We start from the raw sequence: 25,649 nt of genomic DNA on the forward strand, positions 1-25,649 counted from the left end.
AAGTATGAAAAATGACTTGTGGTGCATTCCAAGTCCTCTAAAGCCATAGGTTATTTTTATGTGAGGAATAGAGTGAAATTTAAGGTTTTAATCACTGAAAATCTCCATGCTCTGTGAAGACAGTCACACACCTCATTCAATACATGACGCTTCTTCAGCAAGACTTGGAATATTTGCAAGTTTTGAATAAATAATTGTGACTGTACTTGTATGTTCTTATATCCTCCTTTATGTTGTTTTATATTGAGAAATGGTTAGAGTTAGGTTTAGGGGTTAGGCGCTCAAACTGTCTAAATTGTAAAATCAGGGATTGGCATTCACTTTTTTGCTCAGTGGTTTTCCAAAGTTACTAGCCACTCAGCATTTTCACTGGCCACCATTTTGACATCGATACCATGGGGAAAAACTGGCATATAGATATGTTTAATATTATCTCATAATTTGGCAGCAGGTTTATTAGGCTGCTGTCACTTTAAGACCTGACGCACAGATCCATTATACTGTTACACATGCGTTTCTCAACTGTTTACGTTCACTTCAAACATAACTGTGTTTACGTGAATACTCATCAAGACCAGCACTTTAACATTATTTTGTGTGTATTTGACTGTTGAAGTGCAATAAGCAGCGAAAAATAACTCAATAGCTGGGTTTCAGTCACGTGATTATGATGACGCGCGAAGGCGGCGCGATTTTAGACGGAGGGCAGGAAGTAAACATGGAAAATACGTCTATGGAGGAAACCATTGCAGAGAGTCCGTATCGTACAGATTTAGATCCAGTTTCAAGACATAGATACAAGGAGTTAATTAACAGATATGTTGGACGTGACCCGTTCCTCATGAAGATGAGTGAGTTTTCGGTAGAACTTAAAGATTTGCAGACAGTCGAGGCTGTTGACATCACCAACTATCTGGTCCTTCAGACATCATGCTACACCAGATAGCAAATGTAGGCCTATAAAAGTCTGGAAGCGTACAACTTTTTTGTCGAAGAGATGCCTCTGATTTAGGCTGGCCGTCGGAGCCCAGTCTACCGACTCAATGTCATCTAAAGCGCTAGGGCAGCCTAAAAAGTCCCAATGAAGTCCATATCAGACTACCGGTAACTTTATAATCACTACTAAGTAAATGAGCATTTAACGACAACCTAATGCTATATAAACACAGACACAAAAACCAAGTTAGCTAGCTAGCATACCTCCGACGAAGTGGTCGCTGCAGACACGGGTATTAACGACTCTGCTCCTCCCGACCGCAGACGTAGGTTTAAAATCCACTTTTTACGGCGTTGTTCTGTGAGCTTTTTACATTTCTCACCTTTATGAATGACTATATTTGGTACTCTATAAAACCCCTTTCCCTTTTCTTGGTTAGAACGATTGGAGCAGCCGTAAACTACACAAAACATGGGCATTTTTTCAGACGGAAGATCCAATTTCACTTCCTGCCCTCCATCTGAATCTCGAGCTCTCGCGAAGCAGCAACGTGACGTCACGCGAAACCAACCTATTAAGCACTGAGAGGTGGCACAAAATTTGCGGGAATGAGTAAAATTATGCACAATACGAGCAATGTCACGCCAAAATTCAAGCTCTGTAACAGCAACAATATTAATCCGGAGCAAATGAAACGAGTGAGTGAGGAGAGGCGGGTTTCTGTGTAACTCGCTGTCAGAGAGATGAGAGAGCGAGAAAGCGCAGCTGGTATCGTGTATCTATTCTGCGGAAAATGAGTATTTCAGTATTGATGTGTATCAAAAAATCTATAATCTATAACACTACATTGCACTTAGTTTTTTTTTATTTCAGATGCCTTTTTAAAAGACTACAAGTGTAAAATTGATATATTATATATAAAATTCAACCCGCCAAAATGGCTATTAGGAGTGACTGCGTTACACGCCACTGCTGAAATACACACGCATTTGGCGGGAGTTAATGTCAAGCCCTGAGTGTAGTGTAAATAAAATGATTGTGGCTTAAACTAAAAATCAAAACTCAACACTTGTGTCGTAATGACAAAATTATACCCCAATACATAATTTCCTGACAATAAAAACCACATGTCCTGTGTGTCCATGTATTGACAGGAATGGTTTCTCATTAAAAGCAATGGTAATCCTAGTCTGTAGATAGTGTATAGCAATTGCCAAAGGTGTGCCTTTAGCGTCTTAATAGTGGCAAGGCATCTGTCAATGCTGCAGTTTTTGATGCCTTCGGAGTGAGAACGGTTTGAGACTACACACAAGGTGTCAAGGTTAGGCCGGTCACTAGATGTTGTAAAGCATATATATATATATAGTCTGAGGAATCAAATATTTATCATTTTTTGCCAGTGGTGGGGTTTTTTGGAGTGCTCTTACAAACGGGGAAAAGGGATATATTTTTCCTTGTCTGCTGCCTTTCACATCACAGCTCAGAGTAATCGCTGCTGAAGGGTTTGGGTTTAGGTTTGTTCCTCTGATGCTTTCAGCCAATAAGCATTGCCATTTCCTGCTGAATAACAATCAGTCATGTGGCATTTTCACCATCATGAACAATGATGGCAGAATTCAGGTCACATACTTTCAAGCATCAGTAGAACAACTGCAATTGAGATGAATGGGAATGCTAATGGATAGGCTAGCATTACACAAGATTTATGGGAGCTATAAAAATGATTCGAGTTAGCAGCTGAATCGAGTTGTTTGGGGTAGTTAGAAGTAATACCTTCAACTTCCATAGCATGCTGAACATCAAAATTAAACATAATATAAGCATACTGGAAATGTAAAGCTTACCAAAGTGTCAATAAACTTTAGAGTAAAGGATTTGAGTGTCACGTTTTACCAAAATAAATGAGGTTAAGGAAAAGTGTATAATAAATTCTCTTGAATAAATAAACTATCATCTGTGTGTAAAGTAGAAAATACAACCATATGATAAAACTATTCCTATAGTCTCTTTACTCAATAGACCATAAAAAAAGGAAACTACAAATAAAGGAATAGAAATATTAAATTATTGAGTGCTGCTTTCTTAACAATTGCTAAAGGAGGAAAGAGCTGACAGTGAAGTGCTGTGGATGTCTAATCTTTACGATTTTTCTGTTGCTAAAAAGATACTAATTTGCAGCAATAACTGGTTTGATAATTTTGCAACAAAACAAATATACCTAATATTGAACAAAACTCTCAAACGCACTAAAAACGACTGACTTTTGGAATAGGCACCATTTGTTCTTAACCTCTTTAGAGTGTCGGTGTCAGCCAGCAATTAAGGTGAACCCAAGGTTAAAGAGAGTTAGTCCTGATTTTAATCTGTCAACATAAGTCCTGCTTGTATTGCGAAATCAGACGCAGGATAACGGAAGAATATACTGACGTAAAAATTTGTGGCGCTTCTTGGACGGCCCCGCAATCCAGTTAGTTGACATAATAAAGCCAATAGATGACATTGAAGAAAGAAAATACGGTGGGGAAGATCATTCTCGACCATTTGTCGATTGAATTCACATCAGTTAAGTCAGGGATGTTGATTTTGAGCTGTGAAGTGCGCCGTCGTAGTCGGCTCTTCTTCTGAGCAACGTGGCGTTCCAGCGCATTGTGCCCGAAGTTGTGCCTGGCCAGGCCGGCTTTCCGATACTGCAGTGTGGTGCTGTCGAAGGCCAGCATGGTTGAACGTGGGTCGCCCAAACCCAGGCTTAACTCGGATGTGCCCATTTCATTCTTGATCTCCAGAGGAGTGAGAAGGATGTTTTCATGGGGGTCCATCTAAGACATAAATACAGATGGACAGGTTAGTAATGGTAACAGTATTATTTGCGTTATTACTTTGATATGCATTATATACATTATCAAATGGAATTTTTTTTTTTACAGATTGATTTCTGATGGTTTTCTTAAATATCTTAAACGTTTTTTAGTTTTAGTTTTTAAATACATTTCCAATCAAACTAATCACATTTACATAAAACATAAAGAATAAGAGTGCTAACTTACCTACTGCTTTTCATGAATTATTCTTTATACTTTTTGGCATTTTAACACAGTATTTAACATAGACTGAGACAAACCAACAAAGTGCCAGTAACACAGTATAATGGAAAAGGGTTTGGTGCACATAGAGATGTAAAGCAAAGTAAGGTAAGGCATGATGGTACACATGATAGTATTTATGCTACATATTTCTACAAAATTCTGACCTTTTCATGACATATAATAGGGACCGATATGTAGAAATATCTAATAAATACAAAATATATAATAATAAAAAAAAAACTGTTCAGTTGTTCACCCTTGTTTTCAAAGCAGATTACCTGTTCCTTTCTAAATTCTTACTTTCAATGGTATTTTATTAAATAGTATCTAAAATAGTAAACATCTGTTTTGGTGAGTGGTTTGGAGGGAAAAGAGAGGTGATGATGGTAATGGAGAAAAAAAACAAAAAAACACATTCTGTTATGATTTACTCACCCACATGTCATTCAAAACCTGACTTTCTTTCTTCCTCGAAACACAAGAAGAGATTTTGGAAAATATTCCGCCCACTCTTTTTCTATATATTGAAAGAGAACTGGACAAGTTCCAATAGGACAAAAATTTACCAAAAAAAAGCATGACTTGTGTACTTTATGGGACTTTTGCAAAATCATCTGAAGCTGCACGATAAGACCACGGAAAATCTTCCCTTCTGAAGAAAGTCATATCAGAGTTTGGACAACATAAGAGTGTTGAAATGATGACAGAATTTTCAATTTGAGTCAGCAATGTTTTTAAGAGGAAACAAAAAAAAAACAAGAACACCACATTCTTAATCCCAACTCGTCACATTAACATACAGGCTACCCCTTTAGCACCATTTTTCGACATGCAAGGTACTCCATTGCTTTCAATCAGAAATATAAGGTATTAATACACAAACGCAATGGTCATGGGAATTTTATCATCATGATAAAAAATATAGAATGAGTATAATTTTGCCATTATGCCCCAAAAAAGTTGGTGTTTGGATTCGAGTCTATGATTGGATCATTATTGCAGTGATTATTATGTTTCTAGAATGTTACATGTTTGGCAACAGTTCTTCTTACCCTAGTTGATGGAGTGTGTAACTTTTCATTTCTTAAACAACCATGTAGAAAGACACATCATGGCCATATTCCAGGATGACAATGTCAAGATTCATCAAACTTTACAAAGTGCTGGACTCTTGTATTGACAATACAAAATGTTGATGCCCCTCTTGATAGAAATAAATGTTTTTCTATCAAGAGGAGCATACATTTTTGGTCAAGATCTTGAATTGACAATGCAAGAGTCCAGCACTCTGTAAAGTCTCCTCCAGCACATCCCAAAGGCTTTCAGTGAATTTAAGGTCTAATGTAGATAAAATCAATTGAATGCAACCACTTACGATACATTTTTTTTATTAATTTCAACGAATCATTTTTATCAGTGCATTCTTTCCCCATTCGATCCTGATGAATATTGACATTGTCATCCTGGAATATGGTTATGATGTGTCTTCCTACATGGTTGTTTAAGAAATGAAATCTACACACTCCATCAATCAGGGTTAGAAGAACTGTTGCCAAACATATAATGCGCTACAAACATAATAATAACTGCAATAATGATCCAATCATAGACTCTTAAGCATTTGCCTATTTAAATCCAAACAGCGACAGTGTATATTGTGGTATGATTTTCAGTTTAAACAGCCAGGATAATTGTATTTGCATTACACTATTTAAACATTTTTGCACACATAACCCAACCCATACCCCTAAATCAACCATTTTGTATATTATATAATATAAAACACAGGATATAACAGGCAGATACAGCTACAGTCACAATTTATTCAAGTTGTACATATATTGGAGGGTTCTGAGGCCAAACGATTGATTTACTTGAGGAGCAGGCCCAAAAAGTGATCACAATTTTCATCCGCCGTAAAGCTCATTTCCTAGTGATTCAATTCCTCATTTCCAAAAGAGTCGATTCCTCGACTCGTAATAACCCTCATGTCGGAGTTGACTCCAGCACAGGAATCGACTCTCGTTGTCGACTCCGTTGCTGTGTCTGAAATCGCTCAATCGTGCATCAGAGAGCTGGAGCTGTCGCAGAAACAACATCACAGTCACATACTTTTGTAGCTTGCTTTACAAAAGATAACAGCCAATTACATTGTAATTATACATACCTCAATGCCAGCTTTGTGGTTTCACCAAAGTTTTTTTTAATACAATCGATATTAAAGGGATGGTTCGGAGTAATTTCAACCTAGGGTCCTTTGCACCATGACCTCGAGCCAAACACCCCCCCCAGAAGCCTTTTTTCCCTGAAGCCTTTTCTCCCTTGGTTGAACATTATCAAAGTTAGAGCTTATTTAGAGATATCAGCCGAATGGCTTAGTGCAGGCGCTAATGGATCCAAGGATATATCTCGTAAATTACCCCACTAATAATGCCCAGAATGGCACCAAACTTCTACAGTAGTACAAATAGGTTCTGTACTCATAAAACGAGGCATTGGAAAGTTTGAAAGTACATCAGGAGTGTATTTAAATAACACTTGCCTGATGGCTTATGCTACTGCTAACCCAGACATTGACGTCACTTCCGTGATTTGGGTCATGGTGCAAACGACCCTAGGTTGAAGTTACTCCGAACCATCCCTTTAATTTGGTTTGCCATGGTTATTCTAATTTGTGTTCATAATCAGTAAACCTTTACACTTTTTTTTAATGTGTCCCTGTTAGAGCGTAATTATACATTTAAATATTTAAATACTTAGTAATATGAATTAACTACATGTACTTACTATAGGGTTATGGTAGGATTAGGGTTTGGTTTAGGGCTAGTTGCATGTAATTATGCCTTATTTAAAGTTATTACTATAGTAAATATATGTAACGTGTTACAAGGACACATTAAAATAAAGTGTTACCCAGTAAACTAATAAAAAAAAATATATATATAATAATAAAAAATTAATATGTGTATTATATGTATTTAGGCAAGACATTGTTTTCAGTATCTTGAACTTTCCTGTCCAAGCAGCTTTTTGGACTAAACTGGACTAATTTGACCAATCACGCTTAACTATGTGTGGCTTAATAAAAGGAGTTTTAGGCTTCATGTCAAAAAAAAAAAAAAAGATTAGCCAACATTTAGTGTGTAATAATACGGAGCCCATGAAGTGATGGTGGAAAAAAAATATGAGATGGGAGAAAAAATAATAAGTCAATGATTTTGCGTTCTCTCGCAAATGTGTGTTCGCAAAACCTTTGCGTTAACCATGAAACTTTGCGTCAGCCCGCAAAACTTTTGCGTTCCCCCTAGAAACTTTGCGTTTTCTTGCCAAAATGTTTTGTGTTCCCCTGAGAAAGTTAGCGTTCGATCGCAAAACGGTTTGCGTACCTCCGAGAAACTTTGCAAGCGAACACAACTTTTTGAAACATTTGGCAAGAAACATTTTGGCAAGAAAACGCAAAGTTTCTCGGGGGAACGCAAAACATTTGCGAAAGAACGCAAAAGCTTTGACAAATATCTTTTCCTCCATCTCATATTTCTTTCCTTCACCATGTCCCTTCAGGTGCTCCGTGTAACAATGACGGCAATCTTGTATTCTCATTGCTGAACCTATTTTGACAAAGTAAATGGAGAAAATGGAGTCGATTCCGGGAGTCTATTCCATTGACTCCTACGGTGGGAGTCGGAAATCTGTGTCAACGGCCAGAAGAAGCATTACATTAGCTTTGATTGAGAAATGCCGTTGGCTTTTGTGTGCCTTGCGACTGATTGCGACATGCTAATGTTCGGCTGTATCATTTGAATGAGATATGACTGCATGCGTTCATTTTCATTTGCTCCAAAAATATCTAGGAAAGTATAAATATTTATGAAATCATCTCTACTTTTACAAACGCATTCAAATAATTAAATGTGGCTTGATCTGATGTATAAGGCAAACAACAGAAAGCAATGGAGTGCCCTGCACATTGAAAAACTATGATAAAGAGGTACCCTGCACGTTAGAAAGTGACGCCAAGGGTTCCCGACCAAGCGTCCATATGTGACAAGTTGGAAGTGAGAACATGTTGTAAAAATAGACGAGGTCTCAAATAAATTTGCCGCGCTATACGCCATAACTCTCTTGATGAACGTTTTCAGTACCTTATTTTTTGAATCGCCTAGTCCTAATGCTGCATCGTCCACAAAGATTGGTTCCCACATGGAGTCATGCGCGTCAATATCCCTCTGTTTCATTCTGGCATACAGAGCATCGTCTCTCTGAACTACATTTCCCATCAACCACTGAAAGCATACAAAATCATCACCATCAAAGCAGTCACTTTAAAAAAAAAAAAATTGAAGTGTGAGGCAATGCAGGCATTTTGTGGATTATGCTTCAAAGAAAACCACAGCTCTGAATCCAAAGCCATCCTTCATTAACTTCTACTACATCTGAGCACCAGCGAAACATCTTCAAATTTTAACAAACAAGAGTCTTGACCAGTTCCCTGAGTGCTGTTATTGCTCAGTGGTTTTCAGATATTAGGGTCAGTACCCAAAAATAGGTCACAGATCTGTAGCTGCTAATAGGGTCTCAGAGAGCATGGGGAAAACAATGCTAAATGCCAATAATAAAATCCCCAATATAAATATAGATATCTGGGTCTAGAAGCAAAAACCAGCTGAGATCTACTGATATATGTCTCTATGTTGTAATCATATAAAATATATAAACAACTTAATGACTACAGTATCACAACTATTATTTTATCTTCTTACCATAGTACGTTACTAGCCAACATTATCCTAAACAATCAGCTTTTTCCTGAAATACTGCTTTTTCTTATCCGTCTTAGATGCATTTATCTTATAGATGCAAGAATACATTTGTGAATCCTTGCAAAATATCTGGATTTCAGCATTGATAACTCATAAAACAGTTCTGGCAAATAATTATACAGAACCGCTTTGACGACAAATCAGTATTTCAGATGTTGTGCAAAGAGATCGGTCCGCTGGTAAAGCCAGCTATGCTGTCCCATCGCAAAGCCTTTTTGATGCGCATCGAGGAATTTATTCGGTAAATGTGTTTCCATCGTGGTTTATGCGAATGTTTTCTTATCGGATAAAAAGCTTATCGGACTCAACTCCATTATGCACTTTTTTTTGGTGCAATTTATGCTCATTTTCGCATTTCCATTCAGCGTTTATTTTCCCAAAATGTGCATAGAAATAGGAGGATGGAATAGTTATTGACTCCAATTAGCTTTTGGAGAAGTCGTAACACAGAGGTTCACTTACCAGCCTGCTCTGTCAATCATAAATCAGTGTTTTCACTTTTTTTTTTTTTTTTTTTTTTTGAAAAGTAAAACTTTTTGTGTTAAGTCAGATTGTGTTTATACATGAAGATCAGACCACATATTATAAGCAATCAATGCAGAAATCCACTAACTGTATTCTCAAAGGGTTAACAAGCTTAGTGTAGCCACTGCATATATATCGTTTTATTTGCCTTTTTATTATTTTATTAAATGTATTATTTATTTTATTTGTTTGATGTCCTAGAGGGTAAAACAAAAGTGAATGAGTTATTCTCACTGCGATGACGGGTTATTGCATTTGGTTGTTTGTAAAAGTTCTGCGAATATCTGTAGTCAACATATTCAATTTCATATACTAATGTAGTGGTGGTTGCATTCAGTGCATTATGTTAAAAAAAGGTTTGACTCAAATTCTACTTCAACATAAAACCACATTGATGCCTTCAAATATGACTGCAAACAAAAGGTTAAAGAAGAACGACTGCTTTCATTGTCAAACAAATAAACTACTCTAAATGTGCAGATTGTATAGTGCAGTCTCATGTTGGTTACAATCACGTCAGACATTGAAATTACAGTGAAAATATGAATACAGACTAGACAGAACATTCAAAACAAGCATTCACAAGTAACAGGCATTGACACTGACATCGATTTGCAGTGACAAAGCCACCTGGAGTCATTTAGGCCTATTTAAATTCAGAGTTGCCAACAGATTCCCGGCAACATGAGTGTCAGTGACCGTTTTCAATGTTCTGTTTTAAACACTGTTATTGAAAATTGTACACAAACATTCTGAGCAGAATTACTTCAGTATAATAATATACTATTTTGGTAACACTTTACAATAACGGCCCAGTAGTTAATGCATTAACTAACAATGGGCAATACATTTTTTTCACAGTATTTTTGAATCTTTGTTAACATCATATAATAAAAAGACAGCAGTTCATTGTTAGTTCATGTTAGCTCAGGACCATTAAAAACATTAACAGATACAACTTTTGATTTTGTTAATTGGTAGATGTTGAACTTAACATTAACTAAGATAAAAAAAAATGCTTAAGAAGTACTTATTAATCATGTTAACTAACATAGTTAAAGGGTAACCACTGATTTTCAACCCACTTTGTTATGTTACAATTATGTAAATGAACATTGTGTACACTTTCTCCACGTTACCTCCCTGTATATTTGTCAGCAAATGTCCGCTGGATGACGTAAACCATACTTTTGAGAGGCTATAATAAAAACTACAGATCATACTTTCACATTTTGTATCCCAGCTCATGGGCAGTCAGGTCAAGCCCAGTGCATTATGGGTGCTAAAGTCACCTTTTTATCTGTTTTCTATGGAAGCTTTTTTCCGCCACATAATAAAAAAAATCTAAAAGGTAATAGCAAATTTTTATCTCACAATTCAGACTTTTGAGATATAAGTCAGAATTGTGAGATATAAATTCGCAATTGCGAGAAATAAACTCGCAATTCTGACTTTTTTTCTCAGAATTGCATGTTTATATCTCGCAATTCTGACATTATAACACGCAATTGGGAGTTATAAAGTCAGAATTGCAAGATATAAAGTTGTAATTGCGTGTTATAAAGTCTGAATTGTGAGAAAAAAAGTCACAATTATCTTTTAAAATGTGTCATTCTGTGGCGGAAACAAGCTTCCATGGTTTTCTCTAGTCATGTGGCACAGAAAGAAAAAAAAAACAGTGCCTTTCTACTGCATAGACTGCCAAGTTTTACTAAATGCCCACCTTGCCAGTGGTCAAATGGAACCTTACTGTAAAGTGTCACCAAAATATTTTTATAATTCACTTTTTTCAACTTTATGTACAATTACTGTTAAAGTTACTGTGCAGCTATTATAAACTTTGCATATAATAATTTGTATAAACATACTTTGTTGGGATCCATTCTCATTTTTTCATTGTTGGCTGTGGAGGCTTTCTCTGCCGCTCTCTTCTGCCGCTGCGGTCCTCTGCCGAAGAAGATGTAGTTGACCAGCGCGTACTCCAGCAGAGCCAGGAAGACGAACACGAAACAGCCCATCAGGTACATGTCAATGGCTTTGACGTACGGAATCTTTGGAAGAGTCTCCCTCAAATGTGTGTTGATGGTGGTCATGGTCAGCACGGTGGTGATGCCTAAGTTCAAAAGGGAATTATTGTTAAGGGTGCAAATGACAAAAAGTGGATTCTATTGAGGAACTGTAATTCTTGGAAACAAAGAAGACAGGCAGGATCAAGGAAGGGAGGTAGAAGCTAGTGGCTCGAAGTGCAGGGTTTTAATAAATAAAAGAGCAAAACAAAAAGCCAGGAAACTGGAAACTTAAATAAAGCAAAAACACAAAATATAAATATGACCAAAAACCAGGAACTCGGAGGGGAACAGAAACACGAAACAAACCCAGAACAAGGGTTTCAACAACTGACAAAACACAAGAGAAAACATACGTGTATTTATACACAAGTGCTAGAAAACACCTGGGAAGGATAATGGGCTAATCAACAGAGTTAAGGGCCTTGCACACTGAGTCCGAAATTCTCGTCCGAAATTTTCGCGTGTTAAAAAATAAATACTATATCACGGCCCTCGGCCACACCTCTGCTGCCTGGTATTTCTGTCATGGCCAAGGAGGCTGAATCTGAACTCTCTGAGCTTCCTGTCATGGTCACGGAAACCGATTTTGAACTCTCTGAGCTCCCTGTCTGCTCTGTGGTGGTGTTCTTCTGCTTCTCCGTGGGGGTCTTCAGTCCCGTCTGCTTGGCCGTGGTCCTCTACTCCGCCAAGGGGATCTTCAGTACCGTCTGCTCTGCTGTGTTGGTCTTCAGCTCCACCTTGGGGGTCTTTTGCTCCTCCTGCACGGCAATGGTGGTCTTCTGTTCTGCCTGCTATGGCGTGATGGTCTCCTGCTTTTCCCTGGTGGTCTTCTGTTCTGCCTGCTCCACCTTGGAGGTCTCCTGCTCCGCCGGCTCCACCCTGGAGGTCTCCTGTTCTGCCTGCTCCACCTTGGAGTTCTCCTGCTCTGCCGGCTCCACCCTGGAGGTCTCCTGCTCCGCCTGCTCCACCCTGGAGGTCTCCTGTTCTGCCTGCTCCACCCTGGAGGTCTCCTGTTCTGCCTGCTCCACCTTGGAGGTCTCCTGCTCCGCCGGCTCCACCCTGGAGGTCTCCTGTTCTGCCTGCTCCACCTTGGAGTTCTCCTGCTCTGCCGGCTCCACCCTGTAGGTCTCCTGCTCCGCCTGCTCCACCCTGGAGGTCTCCTGCTCCGCCTGCTTCACCCTGGAGGTTTCCTGCTCTGCCTGCTCCACCTCTGAGGTCTCCTGCTCTGCCGGCTCAACCCTGGAGGTATCCTGCTCTGCTGGCTCCATCCTGGAGGTTTTCTGCTCTGCCTACTCCACCCTGGAGGTCTCCTGCTCCGCCTGCTCCACCCTGGAGGTCTCCTGCTCCGCCTGCTTCACCCTGGAGGTTTCCTGCTCTGCCTGCTTCACCTCTGAGGTCTCCTGCTCTGCCGGCTCAACCCTGGAGGTATCCTGCTCTGCTGGCTCCATCCTGGAGGTTTTCTGCTCTGCCTACTCCACCCTGGAGGTCTCCTGTTCTGCCTGCTCCACCTTGGAGGTCTCCTGCTCTGCCTGCTCCACCCTGGAGGTCTCCTGCTCTGCCTGCTCCACCTTGGAGATCTCCTGCTCTGCCTGCTCCACTTTGGAGGTCTCCTGCTCTGCCTGCTCCACCTTGGAGATCTCCTGCTCTGCCTGCTCCACTTTGGAGGTCTCCTGCTCTGCCTGCTCCACCTTGGAGATCTCCTGCTCTGCCTGCTCCACTTTGGAGGTCTCCTGCTCTGCTTGCTTCACCTTGGAGGTCTCCTGCTCTGCTTGCTTCACCCTGGAGGTCTCCTGCTCCGCTGGCTCCACCCTGGCTCCCTGAATTGTCAGCTCTGCCCTAGATTCATGAACTGCCGACTCCCCTTGTTCTCTAGGCCCACTTCCGCGACACAGGCCTGGCCCTTCATCCCTCCACCTGTTCCGCCTTCGCTCCACCACCTTCTTGACTTTTTGTGTCAGTTTTAGGAGCGTCTGGAATCTGCTCCTTAAGGGGGGATCTTGTTTGTTTGCATGTCAACTGTTCACCTACACCTGTCCTTCACTTAGTCTCTTGTTACCTTTATGTATTTAAGCCCTCAGTCATCGTCTGATCATGGTCTTGTGTTGAAGTTGAAGTGTCGTGCTGTTTTTTCTGTGTATCGTTCCTGGTGTTTATTAATGTGTTTTCATTTTTCTCCTGCATGAAGCATCGTCGTGGATTATCACGTCTAGCCAGCGTGTGGCAATTGCATTCTATGAAAACCAAATGAGATCACCCTAAGTATGTCCTCATTTAGAAAGTTCGAAAAACATGTGCAGTGTGTGAGGGGACTTTATCAGAATTCTTTTCTTTCAGTTGATGATTCAGAATCTTAAAATGGTGTGATTTTTCATGCTCTCAGCCGGCAGAGTGGGAGCTAGGCACCTTAATTGGTGAAACACAAAGCCTTCCTGCTTCTCAACAGTGATTAAGAAATAGTTCTGTCATTTTAAGCAGTGAAATATCCATTCAGTGTCATTCTGACTATTTTCATGAAATTCACCGCTGATCCTTTGACAGGTATTACAGAGCTTATGAGGTACAAAGTAAGTATTGTTCAAAAATCCTTGTGTTTTATTGTTATTATTATTATTATTTGCACTACGACAGATGCTAAAGTCATGTTATTGAAACCTTTTTGTCAACGAACATTTCGGCCTGTTTCTTATCTCTTTTTGACTGTTAAGTACTGAAAGTGTAATATGCATATGGTACCAATATAGCCATGATTCAACTTGATCAATAGCACAGCAGATTCCGTCCTCCTACTCCTGCCTTGTGGTATTGGCTAAATCAGTTGGTTATGCACTTGATACACAGTACTGCGGTAATTGACACACACTATCCATCCAAGCAGATACACATTTGTATCCAAATATTTGATGATTCTAATCAGTATGAGCTTTAAACACTTATATCTGCTCATCCTATATACACAATCACTCAGTCTTCTGTTAAATACTAAAGTTGTCATGATCCAAGTGTGTTTAATTTTCATGGACTTTTAGGGTAAGTTTACACGACAACGATATGCTTAAAACAGAGAAGTTTTTCCTTTGAGTTTTCCACATTCATGTCTACAGGCTGTTTCTTTGCCTGCTTTGTATCTGTGGACCACCTGAGTTTGTTTTATTTAATAAACACCTTTTGTTTTGGACCCTTTGAATCTTGTTCATCTTCCTCAGGACCTATACATGGCAACAGTGGTTTAAACTGGTGTGGATGAACGAGGCCAGGCCAGACAGCAATCACAAAGAGTGCTCTTTTATTCACACTGAGAAGCCAATCTCAGCCTTACATAATCAGTGATGACAGGAAAAATGTGGAGGCTTATGAGAGAGAGAGAGAGAGAGAGAGAGAGAGAGAGAGAGAGAGAGAGAGAGAGAGAGAGAGAGAGAGAGAGAGAGAGAGAAGAACGTGTGGTGATAAAGAAAATCCAATGAGTAAAAATGTCTGTCACGATGCTTGATTAAAGACTTTTAAAAAGGATCCTAGAGGGTACTTGGGGTGAATCATGTTCCAGTGATATTACATTCACATGGGAAGATCATTAATAGAACAGGGAACAGGGGAGACAGTAATCAGGAACCATAGGGGCTTTCGCACCACAGGAACCTTTTCATAGTTCCTACAAGTTCCTTTCATAGTTCCGCTTTTTGGCATGTTCGCACCGTAGGAAATGGGAACGATGTTGGTTCTAGGAACGCCTTTTGGGGGAACTTAATTAGCTCCTACTTCAGAGCAGGGTCAAAACCAGCACTATAGGAACTGCCAGAGATGTAAGTGCAGCGCTGATTCGCTGAACGCACGCAAAACACCAGTACTCGCCATTTAAAAAAAAGAAAGTTTTTTACCTATCTATTTACTCTACAAACTAACTCTATACACATGGACAACAGTGATAGAAGGACCTCTTAATTCAAGCTGAGGAGAAAATTCAACGCAACCCTGAGGGGACCAATCGAAACATGATTATGTATTTTTGATCAGCTAGCGACATTGAGCGTCAACCACACGGCAAACGTGTTTACTGTTTACTTCCTTTGTATAACAGTTCTTTCTAACGTATTAGACAGTATCATATACTAATGAAGATGGAGAATAGGAACACTGTGTGCTCGGGCTCTGGCGTACTCAGTGCCGTCAAAATAAAAGTCACAACAACAAGCGCGGAATATGTCACGTCAGTGTTCCTGCTGGTGGTGCGAATGCAACCAGGAAAATGTTCCTAAGGGAAGATTTAGTTCTCTGGGAACCACCCTGGTGGCTAGTTCCTATAACTACCCAGTGTGAAAGGGGTTCATGACAACTAAGGATAGAATCAGAACTCTGGTGACAATTAAAACAAACAAAACAAGATAATAAAACTAAACTTAACAGAACAGAACAAGACATGAATGTGACATTTACATCATATTATTTTCTTGATAAAACAACATTGCAGAAGAGGGCAGAGCAGAAAATAAGGAGAGAACACTGCTGCACTATAATAGAAGAAAGGTATGTATATATGGATAGGTGAGTGTGTATATATATAAGTATATAATGAATGTCACCATATGTGTGCGCCTACCTAAAGCAACCCTGGCAGCCGAGGCATCATAGTTGATCCAGAAAGATACCCAAGATAGGATGGTGATTAGGATGGAAGGCATGTAGGTCTGCAGAATGAAGTAGCCAATGTTTCTCTTAAGCTTGAAGCTCAGGGAGAGGCGAGGATATGAACCTGGATGAAAATAACCCAGCAACAAGATCACAATCCATTAGCTACATTTATAAAATGCTTTTTGAACAGTTAAGGGATTTGTATATTTTGTCATAGGACCAGAAAAAGTCCCACTCAAAACGTTCTCTGTTAATCTTAATTGCGCATCATGTTGTGTAATATATGCAATATTCACATTTGTGCATAGTGCTTTATAAGCCCGTAGGATAAAAGTGATGTTTGAACATATATACTGAACATATGCAGTTGATTGAGATCATTTATATTTATTAAATATATTTCTCTCTCTCTCTCTCTCTCTCTATATATATCGTCTTTAATAAGACAGTATAGGGAGGGAGAGAAAGGAAAATACAAGGGAGAATAGCAGGAGACGGGATCAGGAAAGGATATCACACAAAAAATCATGCCATATGTCAAAGCAGGGCCCATATGATATAATATAACATTTAATATATAGGGCACATGCTTAGCCATAATGTAGCATACACTTTGCTTCTCTCATCTACACAGACGCAGCAGTTGACATTTTTGCAAACCATAATTACAAGGAAAAATATTCCACATGTGGGAAATCATTGTGGTGTCCATGAAGATGTGAAAAAATAGGCATAAATCTATCTTACACATTTACCCAAATTATTATACGCCTGTTTAACCGAAGCTAATTTGGGTGTGTTTCTCCATCCCCATACAATGTCACTTCTCTGTGTTTTACTGCCCTGACGAGAACGTCGGTCTCCTCGGCTGTGAACCGCTCCTGGCAAATCCGCCGTTATTATAGCAATCCGCCATGGAACAAGTGTGCCTGCTCTTAAAGGGAATGTGAGATGACGCTCTGATTGGTTTATTTCACGTTACGCCCAAACCACACCTATGAATAATGAAGCTACTTCAGACCAACCCATTTTAGATTTGCGTCGGGCGCAAGAGTCATTTATCCCGCCGGTATAATAGCAACAGCGCCCCAGATCCGCCCACAAAGTTACTTGCGTTTCAGATCGTTAAAATAGGGCCCCTAGACTTAATGACATAGTCGTCTTGTTAAAAACTAGCAGGCTTGGTAGAGCTGTTGAAGTTTAACATCAGAACACAGTCTTCATCCTCTTTGACATGCTGAACCAAACATCATTTTTAAAGACTGCATCTACAGCTAACCTTGCGTGACAAATTCATGAATATGAAAATGTAATCAGTGAATAAATCAAGTGGTCACACAACGATTTGTTAAATAACTTATAAGAACACCCTGTGTCTTGTTTTTAGTGTATGTGTTTTTCATTCTCAGACCAGAGTTCATTCATACAACCGCTGGGGATGGGACACCACTAGCCATGCCAAATTGAGAGGGTTCATGAACCCAGACGTGTTGCTTATTTTTTACTAGGGTTCATGAATGAGTTGCTTACTGACTGACTCTGACTGAAACTGCTTCCTGAAGCAGAAACTGCCCACTAGAGCCAGCCGCATATGTGTCTATGTAGTAAATGGGTTTGAATGGGAGAGGGTTTTCAACCTCAAAGTGTCATAATATGTGATGCAGTTAAGTAACATAGACTTTTTTTTTTTTTTTTGCATTTGAGAACACCACTATAACTTTACTATTTTAATAAGCTGCGAACTGGTCTTTTAAGTAAAGTAAAGACTTTACCTTTACTTTATCAGTCATATATTTATTTCAGTTCTTGGCTTATTCCTACAGTGTTCTGTAGTTTGGTTTTATTACCTGTAGAAAACACCACGTTTTTCGAGATGAGTTTGTAGTCCACTATAGAGAACTGAGGAAGCTCTATCCTTTCAACCCCAGTTACTGCATGGTCGCCACCTCGCCAGTAGAACTCAATATCATCTGTGGTGTAGCCATCTGAGGGAGACAAAGGCAGATATTAAAACATATATGGATGGTGGTCATGTGATTGATGTCTCATTGGTTGTTCTAAAGTTTTGGTCATTAAAATGGCCAATAAATAGGCATATTCTGGCATCACTACAAGTGCTTAAGTAATGAAAAAAGAAATAAATGATACAGCTTACTTTCCTACTTTATAACAATTTGCATAATCTTGCAAATCCATTACACAAATGAACAGACACTTGCAAAGCTAACTTAAGTTGATTAGCTAGTGACCCAAAAAACAACAAGAAGATGTTTATGAACAATTTCTGCAGCTGTGATGTTGTCTGGACAGATGCCACAAAATACAATAATAAATTGTGGGAAAAATGTAAAACAGTTGTTGAATTATAAGAAATGTATTCTCTTATTTGCTCTTAAATGATTGGATAAATGTAACTTTGCCAGATTACGAACCGTCATCTACAGCAAACAGAGTCTTAATTCATTATAAACTTTGCATATACATAATTTAACATGTTAAATCATTCAAGGCATGCTAAGATGTGAAGAATTATAAATGATGAAAAAAAGTTCAGCTGTGAACATACATCTGAGGGGAGCTCTGAAATGGACCTGTAATATGGGTCATTATATGAGATATTCTCTTTTTCTAATAACAACAGAGAAATGTGTCTGTGCCATTTGTTGCTGCCTGAATCACTTTTTTTTTTTTTTTTTTTTGGTTAGGATATACCCTTGACTTCTATTGTATGGACAAAGACATGATTTTCTTTTATGTACCACATATTATTTATTTATTTATTTATTTTTGTGGCTAAAATTCGGCCCTGGACAAATCCAACCCATCCGCGCGACTGGCCCACGAGTTCTCCCTTTAATGTTTTTGTTGAGGTTAAGGCCTTAAATTATATAAATTAATAAATAAAACTAGCATAGGGGCAAATAATGATAGATATAATTGAATTTACTCCAAATGCAGTTAACAAACTTAATATTGCATTTTTGTCACATAAAATGCACTTGATAGTAAAGCACTGATTTTGAGCAAAGATGCTGTAAATTTATTGCTATTAAATTCTATCATCATTTACCAACCCTCATGTTGTTCCAAACCTGTATGCCTTTCTCTCTTCTGTGACACACACACACACACACACACACATATATATTTTGATGAATGTTGGCAACCAAACCATTTTGGTTAGGCTATACCCTTGACTTCTATTGTATGGACAAAAAACAGACTCAAATGATTTTCTTTTATGTTCCACAGAAAGATAGACATTCAGGTTTGGATGACACTAGGGCGAGTAAATGATGGCATTTTGGGTTGAACTATCCCTTTAAAAACAATGACATTTGTAAAGAGTTAACACCTAATTTATGTAAGACACTGATATTTGTCATTCATCAGGCTCTCATTGAATTAACATCTAACTGCAATCCTATTTAACTGTAATATCATGGTATTCACAGGTAAAATTATGCTCCTCATTACTGTGGGTATATGGTTTCTAAAATAAATAAATAATTATAAACTATAGAATTTGTAATAAAAAATATTGTACAATAAAAATATGAAAACAACCTCTACAAAAGTGATTTATATTCCGTAATATTTAATGTAAGTAATAGCCACATTTTAAATACTGCCAAAACACCATCTTTCTTCAGTGTTAGTAGCTGCAAGGTAAATGACTATAAAGGTGGTGGTGCTGGATTGATAAGCTGTGTGTATAAGCATTTTCCAATTTAAGTCGTCATGTATTTTGATGGCCACAGCTGTTTTCAGCTATAGATTCACCACAGAACCTGTAATGTTGCCATATCACACGGAGTTCTGACCTCCAATCAGTTAATTTGCGCTGCTCTTGGTAGATTGTGTTGGTCATTATGGAAATTATCCGGCTGCATCTGTGTTCTTTAATTTGTGCGTCGTCAGCTATGGAATTACGCTCCCAGGCTAATTTACCCAGTTTAATAAATCTGGCCCTTAGAGATGCGCCTAAAAATACAGCGCCTAATATGGGGGAGGTCTGTCTCGCTTTCACTACCAATTGGCCGCTGTCCCTGCATGATGGGCCAGTCCATGGCAATATATATATACATATACATATATATATATATATATATATATATATATATATAAACCTTGTATCGGCCCCAAAGTGCGTCGGCCCACCAGGAAAGTGCCTGGTATGCCAGATTACCAATCTAGCCCTGGTTGAACTGAACCTGTGTTATTAGAGAGCAGAGGATAAGCACATGCAAGCCTTGGGTCAAAATCATTGTCAAGTCAAATCATACGGCACTCCATTTCTGACCTCAGCTGCAGAAAAAAGCCATCATAAATATTCAAACAAAACATGAGATATTTTGTTTGCTTCAGTGCTCCCTGTGCTGAAACTGACAGAAACACGAACAGCCAGCCCATCTATCCATAAATGATTGAGAAACATCGTATTGTATCGGAGCAAACAGCACTCTGCATCAGACCAGAAAACTTGGTCTTGCATAATCCATCCATGGACGGTCCCCTGAGCGACTGTTGACTTATCACACTGAGGGCCAAAATGCAAAAGAATGATAAATCAGAGAAAAATATCCAAATTGTTAGCAGATAAAATAAAGTGTTTCATAAACATATTATATATAATTGTTTTACTCTCATGCCTTTCGAACCCATTTGACGTTCTTTCTTCCTTGGAGCGCTAATTATTTAAAGCAGAATGGTGAATCTGCTCTTTTCCATACAATGAATGTTAATGTTGACCATTATATTTAGTGAATAATGACTGTTCTCACACAAAGCTATAAAATGTCTTCAACAGACAGGAAAATATAGTCCATGATTTAGTCTTCATGGTGCTTTTTGGAACTTGACAGACCTTGGTCTTTGTTCACTTTCATTATATAAAAAAAAAAATTTAAATATAAAACCATGAACAAAAAGAAAGTCCTTTTTGTTTAGAACAACATCAATAAATTATGACTGTTCAAGACTAAGAGCAATTTAAAACATTAGGGTTGCTAATGTAACACGATGGGAATGCCTTCAGCTTGCGTAAGTGTATGAAGCATGTGTGAATTCACAGATTATTGCCCTCTTCAGTCATATGAAGTCACTGGTGCACATGCATTGCTGTAAAAGGGCACCACTTTAAACGTTATCAACTTTGAGAGGGCGCTGCTTTCTCCTGTGGCATCTTCTGTTCATCTGGGATTGAATGATTCAGTTCCACTTGGTTGGGCCGCCAACCTATGCTCAGGTTGAGACCAGGCTCTGCCTTTAGTACAGTATACTAGGTAATAGTAAGGGGGATAGAGCTGTGAGCTCCCTAGGCGTTTAATCATTGGCACAATGCATGGCAGCTTTTGTGGACTCGCTTGGTGGAGCAAAGCAATGATCAGGCATGATTTTGTAGTGGTTATATATTCAGTGGGTATTAATGTTCCCATTGTGTCGACGTAATGATGCAGCATAGAGTTCCTGCGAAAGGGAACGTCTAGGGTTATATATAACCCATGTTCACTGAGAAGGGAACGAGACGCTGCGTCTCATTGTCATACTCCAGGCATGCCTGCTGTGTCTTACTTCAGACAACCTGAAGCTGGTGACGTATTGTTTGGGTGCCCTTTATAGTACATGCCAGTGCGCCAGTGACGTCATCCTACTGCCATAGCCACTCTGAATCAATGTGTGGCACACGTGCTTCAGCCTCATGCATTAGAGCTGCAAAATTGTCTGTAGGTGTGTGCATGTGGGAAAAAGTTTAGCACACTACCAACCCTAAATGGGAAAAGAATTGTTGCTGTGGATACATATTTAAAAATTCTCGTTAAAAAAAACCCAAAGAGGATTAAGGATCTTGAAAATTTTTGTAAAGATATCCATACAATAAAGTCCCAATTGGTTTAGCTTTCATTGCATTTCTTTTTTTTTTCTGTTAAAATGACCATTACATCACACAAACATGACTTGATATTATTTTGCAAGGAATAATGGCATTTGTGTGGTTGGTTGGGCCACTTAACTCCATTGTTTCTATGTCATTGAGCCTGACTTTGCAAATTAGCTTTTGCCGACATTCCTGTCAGGGCTCTTACATCACTGTATTTGAATCGCTCCGGTAGCTGTGAACCCACATGCACAGGAACTCCAGGATGAGAATGAGGAAGAGGAATAGTGTTAAACTAATTCCACAGGGATCTGTTTCAAAACCTAGTTGTTGCCTTAGAAGGCTTCCTACAGTAACTGAAATGGAACCTCTTAAGTGGCGGATTAGGAAGGCTGTAACTTTGTGCATCATACAAATACTTTGCAAAGCACATACTGTAGAAGAAATCAAAAACTGACTTCAATAAAGTTTGCTGTCAACATGTTACTTAGTCAAGTAAAGTCACCTTTTATACAAAACAGATTGTTTTAAAGCATCTCCACAGTAATAAACAGGACAATAACAGAATCAAAGACGCAAACTTCATCAAATATGAGACCAATTCGGATTATGCTGTAAAGATAACAGTGTTGTTATTCAGCTCCAGTCAGTTCAAGTTTTGTTCTCATTTGAAAGTGTCAGTGCAGTCAAATCAAATCAATAATATTACTAAGTTAATATTAATAATAAGTTTATTATAATCTTCTATTATAATAATAATCTAATAAGAATAATGGTCACCCAAACGATGGGTAAAATAGTCATTTGTAATTAGTCTGAGCTGTTTTAAAACTGAGCATTGAAAAATAAAATAAAAGTATATTTAAAATCAACATAATCTTGCTTTGTCTGCCATCTTTAATTGATTTTCCACTGTGCTTATGACAATTGATTATGGAATGCCTTCTACACGTGGATGCATGTGACACTGCATTGGAAATGACATAAATAAAGGAATTTTTGAATGTTTTTTTCCTACAGTGTGCCTACAGTATAATGCCTAAAAATGCTTCCTTCTTAGGCAGCCCACAAAGTTGTTTCTAAGATCTGAGAACAGTCCTGCTTTGAAATCTGCTTAAATGTCTCATGTTTGCATAAAATTGCCCCCCATTAAAGCATTATGGATATTAATAGGGATTAAAAATAAATAACCTGAAGTCAGGATGGACTTTAATGTGTCTGAACTATATGACAATTCTTAATAAACCAGTCCTTCCTAAAAAAAAAAAAAAAAAAAAAACAATAAAAAGGATAAAACCCTCACCCCTAAGTGGCAGGGTGAGACCGAAGGAGCAAAAGGCCCGCTAGTTATACTTTCCCATTCTTATTTATATGCATGTTGCAGAATCATCTACTAGCGCATTTAACAAAAAAGAAAACAGAGATCTAGAGTGGGAATGTCTCCAGTAATCCACGTGTGCCTCTGCAGAAAGTTTGACCCAGATGGTTCAAAGCTACTTTAATCCTTTTTCTAATGTGCAATTAAAAGTGTCCCTAAATTCACACACGGTATACATCATCTCCTTATCTTTGCACCAACACAGAGCAGGAGAAGTCAAAACAAGACATCTATATAGGCAAAACTCTTTATACACCAGAGGAGATACAGTATGCAGTTCAAGAATTGGTTCTGATGGCTGCCTGGCTCTATATGCTGTGCTTCAGCAGTGCAGAACATTTGAGTAATATGTAGAGGCCTGGTAAAATGAGATTAGACCATCAAAAGTCAACATAAAAGTAAAAAACTATGTTAAGTCACCTCTATGAAAAGGACAAGCTTTCCCCATCCCCTATTTCTTTGTAAAATATATTCTGTATAACAAAAATATTGAAGATCAACCTGAGCACTGCAGCTACTTTCTGCAAATAATGTACAATCCAATGCATTTGATTTATTTAGCAAGCAGCCATGTACAGTATAAAGCGGGATAATGATTTATAAGGCTGGTTTGAATTCCTGAACACAGCTGTTCTGACTGAAAGACACAAAAAACAGACAACATGCAATACAACAATAAACCCACTAATCTGGAAAGAAGATCTAAAATCTAAAAGCTCATTCTCAATTTTTTGCCCCATGATTATATGATCAATCAAACTATGGAATACAAGAATAATCAAATATCCAAATTAAAACAGAACTAAATAATAATATCAGGCTAAATTTTAAAATCATTTAAAATTGGAGTCAGATTACAAATGATTCCTTTGCCAATGCCATTGGATTCTGTCGTTGGGCGTACAGTGCAGTAAACCAATCAATATCACAAAATAAGCTCTAAACGAGTTTGTGTGGACAAATTACAGTTACTTTTCGTAAGTTTTGTTCTTATATGAAGATATAATTTTAGGCAGAATTACAAAAAGACATATTATTAGATTATTTTCAAGCATATCATAGTGCTATTTCAATATGGCCATATTTATTTTCAACGTATTGATTTTTATCAAAACATTTTATTTTTGTCATATGAAGGTAACATATTAAAATTAGGCATATCTCATAGGCTTTCAATCTTAAAAAAAAAATGACATTCACCATAAAATATGATTTATTCCATATATAGAAGTATGTCAATGTAAACCAACTCATTATTTATTGTGTGGGGAAAAAAATGGTAAAATTTTTTCCAAATTGCATAAATGTCAAAGGAATTTAAACGTCATTCGAAGCTACATATGCTTAGATCGGTGTACAACCATTCATGTACTCTTATCACTCTCTCTGGTGCTCTGTGAGGTTTTTTGATATCTATTATTGCTTTAATTGGGACCTCAACATGACAAGAAGAAAGCTCCTAATGAGATCAGTTTGCCAGGACATTCTCTACCAACATCGTCTCTAATTAAGCGGATGTCTAGGCAGACAAGCACAAGTGAACAGAGAGGGATCAGTTCTCAATAAGGAGCTTAACCTGTCTGTCTCTTGTGCCCTGGTGTTACTGTTCTGCCATCAGTCTAGGTAACGATCAGAACTTGGCAGAATGACAGTTCACACACTACATTGATCCTTGAACTGAAGCTCTTAAACATCTATAAAGGCAACGACTAAACAAGCACATGCAGCTTATAATGAATTTCGATTCAATTTCACTTTAGCCTCCAGTGCATAATGGTATTCATAATGTCTTATGATATACATTTTATAATTTTCTTGAGTAATAGACAATAATGAATTTTCCTTTCCAAATGTAGTGGATTCCCTTTTTTTCTGATGAACAGGATTTGTGTATGTGTACTGATGCTCCATTTCAGTCTTTAAAAATCAAACAGGGGTGCGTTTTTAGAAAGCATTGCTAGCCAACTATGGTCGCAAGTTCCGTCACTATCAGCATAGTTCGACGAACTCTAACGAACATTCGCAAACAGCATCGCAAAGTTGTGTGTTTGGAACGACAGCTCTCCTCCACCTGTGGGTAGAAGCAGTTTCTTGTTTGCATGACATGTAGACTCAATAAATCCTTATCTTGAGCCAAATAAGCAAGCTGACATTCAGTGCAATCTGTATCTTTGATTTAGAATACATACAAATGTAATTTACGTCTTTTAGTTTGTCAAGAGATTTAAAGCACCGTTTTTGAATACTGCGCATGTGTGTACCAGCTCTAGTATGTAAGAACGAGCCTATGATTGAATATGAAAGCTTTAGCGTAAGTTCTGCCGGGAAGACTCAAT

The 25,649-nt window shown here is 38.3% G+C and overlaps 1 protein-coding gene across 2 annotated transcripts in view; it reads right to left on the reverse strand.

Moving 5' to 3' along the window:
• Positions 1–2,332: 2,332 nt before the first annotated feature.
• Positions 2,333–25,649, reverse strand: part of gabrb2b (gamma-aminobutyric acid type A receptor subunit beta2b) — a 113,952-nt gene continuing 90,635 nt past the window's right edge. The window contains exons 6-10 of one of the 2 annotated variants that reach the window (XM_084386893.1): positions 17,905–18,042; positions 16,026–16,178; positions 11,234–11,478; positions 8,163–8,303; positions 2,333–3,753 (exon numbers count right to left, since the gene is read on the reverse strand). In XM_084386893.1, the coding sequence (XP_084243019.1) occupies positions 3,406–3,753; positions 8,163–8,303; positions 11,234–11,478; positions 16,026–16,178; positions 17,905–18,042 (1,025 nt within the window). In that variant the 3' untranslated portion in view covers positions 2,333–3,405. The remainder of the gene's footprint in view (positions 3,754–8,162; positions 8,304–11,233; positions 11,479–16,025; positions 16,179–17,904; positions 18,043–25,649) is intronic. The other variant, XM_084386894.1, reaches the window with a different exon arrangement.

The sequence above is a fragment of the Rutilus rutilus genome, assembly GCF_951802725.1.
Source record: "Rutilus rutilus genome assembly, chromosome: 18".
Classification (NCBI taxonomy): domain Eukaryota; kingdom Metazoa; phylum Chordata; class Actinopteri; order Cypriniformes; family Leuciscidae; genus Rutilus; species Rutilus rutilus.